Genomic DNA, 3108 nt, shown 5'->3' with positions numbered 1-3108 from the left:
GGGGGGGTTATGGCCCACTCCGTTCGCCCGCAGCCCCCTCCCGGAGTCCCCGCCGCGGTGTGCCCGGCCCCGGCAGCCCCCGGGTCGGGGGGCCCGGTCCGCTCCCCCGCCTCTCCCACCTGCGAGCTCCGGGAGCGGCCCCGGGGGCCGACAGCTGGTCCGAGCTGTGTTATCCCGTTTCTCGTCTTCGCCCATGGCTTCTCCTCCCACTCAAGCAGCTACTTGCAAACTTCTCATGTCTTCCCCGGGACCTCTTCCCTGCCCACGGCACAGCTTCCTCCTCTGGTTTCCACGATGCCCAGGGCATCATCCTCTTCTGCCACCATCAGTCTCCTCCACTTTTTCTTTCCTCCCTTAAGCACTGCAGTTCATTCCAGCACATTATTTCTTATCCAACCTCTAACTCCAGCGAACTTACAGCCTTTATTCGTAGGGACAGCACGTGCCAGGAATTAGAGCAGCGAAATGGGTCCCCCAGAGACGTGGGCTCTCTCTCCAGCCCACTGCATGATTTGGGTGAGTCCACCTACAAGAGTCCTCATTTCCTCATCTATGTAACAGAAATAATATTGACCTCCTTTATGAGCTGAGATCCACTGATGACAGAGAGCTAGACAGCAGCATGCAGGCTCTCCCTCCTCCTTTGCCCAGGCTTCTTCATGCTTCTTGCGAAGGTGGTGGTGGAGCAAACACCTCAAGTCCTGAAAATGCACTGTATGTGCTTCCAGAAGCTCACAACCCTCACCTTTTGTGCAGATACAATGGGGAAAGAGATCTGGGGCAAGAGCTGCCTCCCTTTCTGACCTTCATTTTTTCTTCTGTCTCTACCAACTCAGCTCATATTTATTTATTGTGCCTCACGTTAAGGCCAAGATTTTTCTTTCCTCTTGTGTTTTGAGCTTGGGAAAGCATCTTCTCCCATCCTAGAGTTTTCTGGTTTCCCTGCTCAGCTGCATGTGGGCTCAGGGTGATGGGCTGAGACCCAAGCAGTAGTCTCTGGGGCACAAAAGGAGCCTGGCCTTCTGCTCGAATGCTGCTCTTCGGGGAATATCATAGAATCATAGAATTGTATCTCATGCTCCACAGAGCTCACCTTTGTCAGGAGGTGGGAGAAAGGCACAGAGCTGGTATTGACTACCTCCCTCTTTCTGCTCTATCCTCCCAACTGCTGCTAGTGCAGCAAAGTCATATTCTTCCCTGCCAGGGACGCAGTTTTCTTTTGGCTTGGGGAACACCATCACCACCTCAAGCACTCAGCCCAAAATCCCAGTAACCTATTTGCTAGGTTTGAACTTAGGCTGCTACCCTGCGCTGTCTTTCAAACCCACCACTTTGGTTGGAGAGGAGCAGGAAGCATTTGCACCCACAAGAACAGCCCTTCTTGAATGTGGTCTTTGTGGGCACCATGGGTGGTAACAATCAGCGCCAGCCCCTGGCAGATCCTGTAACAGAGGCCACAGACCCCACATGCAGCAGCACGACCACACGTGTCCAGGTGAAGGTGTCCCCTTATCCTCTCTCCCATATTCCCACATGGGACACCTCACTGCCTAGCACAAAGTGGGATCCCAACCCCTTATCTCTACCTACTGAACACCAGGGAGCATCAAGGATGGCTGTTCTGCGTGGAGTGGAGCATCACACAGTGGACGGGCAGCAGCCTCAGCAGCAAGACCCCAGACCCAGGCAGGGCAGGTGCCATGGCAGGAACCAGGTTCAGCCTGGACTCCAGACAAGTCTCCTGCAACAAGGCAGGTCTGAGGTTAAGTCAAGTCCCAGGGCAGTCTCTGGCTAATGGCCCCAGGACACGGCCAGGCACAGCTCTCATGTAGTTTAGGTGGGGACCAAAGTAAAAGCTTTGGCTAAAAACAGCTCCCAAGGGAAAGAGTGAAGAGTGCTTCTCCCAGTTTTTCTTCAAAGTGCTCCAAATCCACCTGATGCTTATTAAACTGCTTGCTCTTACCAGCAATACGCCTGAAATGATGAGAGTTAAACCTGGGGGGGGAGGGGAGGAGGAGATGTAGTCCAGGTCCTGACACAAAAGACCTTCCCCCCACCCCTAGTTCCACAACTTTCCTTTCGCTTCCCTCTCACTCCAGCCTTACCCGAGCGCACAGGTCCAAAGCTGGCATCTTGCAGGCTACGATGCAGAAACCCAGCGCTGGTTGCAAATGCTGGCCTCCGCCTCGTGCCACCTGCCTGTGGTTTGCTTACAATTACGTAAAATCATACTCTTTATCCTTCTCCCCCCTGCAAATCTGGGAGGATCAACACTACCTGTCCTGACAGATGTTTGTGAAACCTGCTCTTAAAGACCTCCAATTGTGGAGATTGTGCCATCCCCCAGCAATCTGTTCTGGCACACTTCTATCCTGACGTTATCTGAAAGCCTAACTTAAGCTTTTTTGTCTGAGCTGAAATCCTTTCTGTCCTGTGCTGCTTGCTGGGGCCATGGCCTTTGAAATGACCTCTTGAGGCACTTGATGAAAGTGGTGTTTCCCTTCCCCTCCTCGCTCCCGCTTTCTCTACTACAGACTACATCAACTCGATTCTTCACGTTTTCTGTGCCTCCCAGCCTCCTCACTGACCCCCTCTGACTTGTTTTTTCTGTTGATCTGTAGTTTTGAAGTGCAGTGTCCCCAGCTAGGCATGTCACTCCAGCGGGCCTGGGGGGCTCCACCGCTGGCTCACAGGCTCTAGCGTGGTGCCTTTCCCATTGCTGGTGTTCCGTTTGCTCTCCATTACACCTCGGACTCTTTTGTGAAAAACTGCATCCCCCTGGTTGTTCCCTCACTTGTCTTTGCTGCTCACTGTTCATAAAGGTTATGCTTGAAGTTGTACCTGTTGGATTCTCCCTCAGCGGTTTCAGGCCATTTGTCACTCTAGTGCTGAGTTCCGTTGTCTTTGCCGTCTTTCACAGCCTGGAGTAATTTGCAGGTTTAATAAGGCAATCGTGGCTGTTAATCATCCAGGCTGTTAACTGAAGTAATTAAAAAAGATCTGGCATCAGAATGGACTCGGGAAAAAATGCCTTCAATATGTCCTTCCATTTTGACAACTACTGATAATTAGCACTTGAGGTACAATTATCTCATGTGTGGTCGTATC

At 52.2% G+C, this 3108-nt stretch overlaps 1 protein-coding gene across 1 annotated transcript in view; it reads right to left on the bottom strand.

Annotated features, from left to right (window-relative positions):
• Nucleotides 1-268, bottom strand: part of MAP2K4 (mitogen-activated protein kinase kinase 4) — a 92051-nt gene extending 91783 nt beyond the window's left edge. The window contains exon 1 of the mRNA XM_014962667.1: nucleotides 120-268. Coding sequence (XP_014818153.1) covers nucleotides 120-195 — 76 coding nt within the window. The 5' untranslated portion in view covers nucleotides 196-268. The remainder of the gene's footprint in view (nucleotides 1-119) is intronic.
• Between the last annotated feature and the right edge of the window lie 2840 nt (nucleotides 269-3108).

This window comes from Calidris pugnax, unplaced genomic scaffold (assembly GCF_001431845.1).
Source record: "Calidris pugnax isolate Ruff unplaced genomic scaffold, ASM143184v1 scaffold470, whole genome shotgun sequence".
In the NCBI taxonomy this organism is placed as follows: Eukaryota; Metazoa; Chordata; class Aves; order Charadriiformes; family Scolopacidae; genus Calidris; species Calidris pugnax.
The sequence above is the reverse complement of the archived record's forward strand: the minus strand, read 5'-3'. Positions and strand labels throughout refer to the sequence as shown.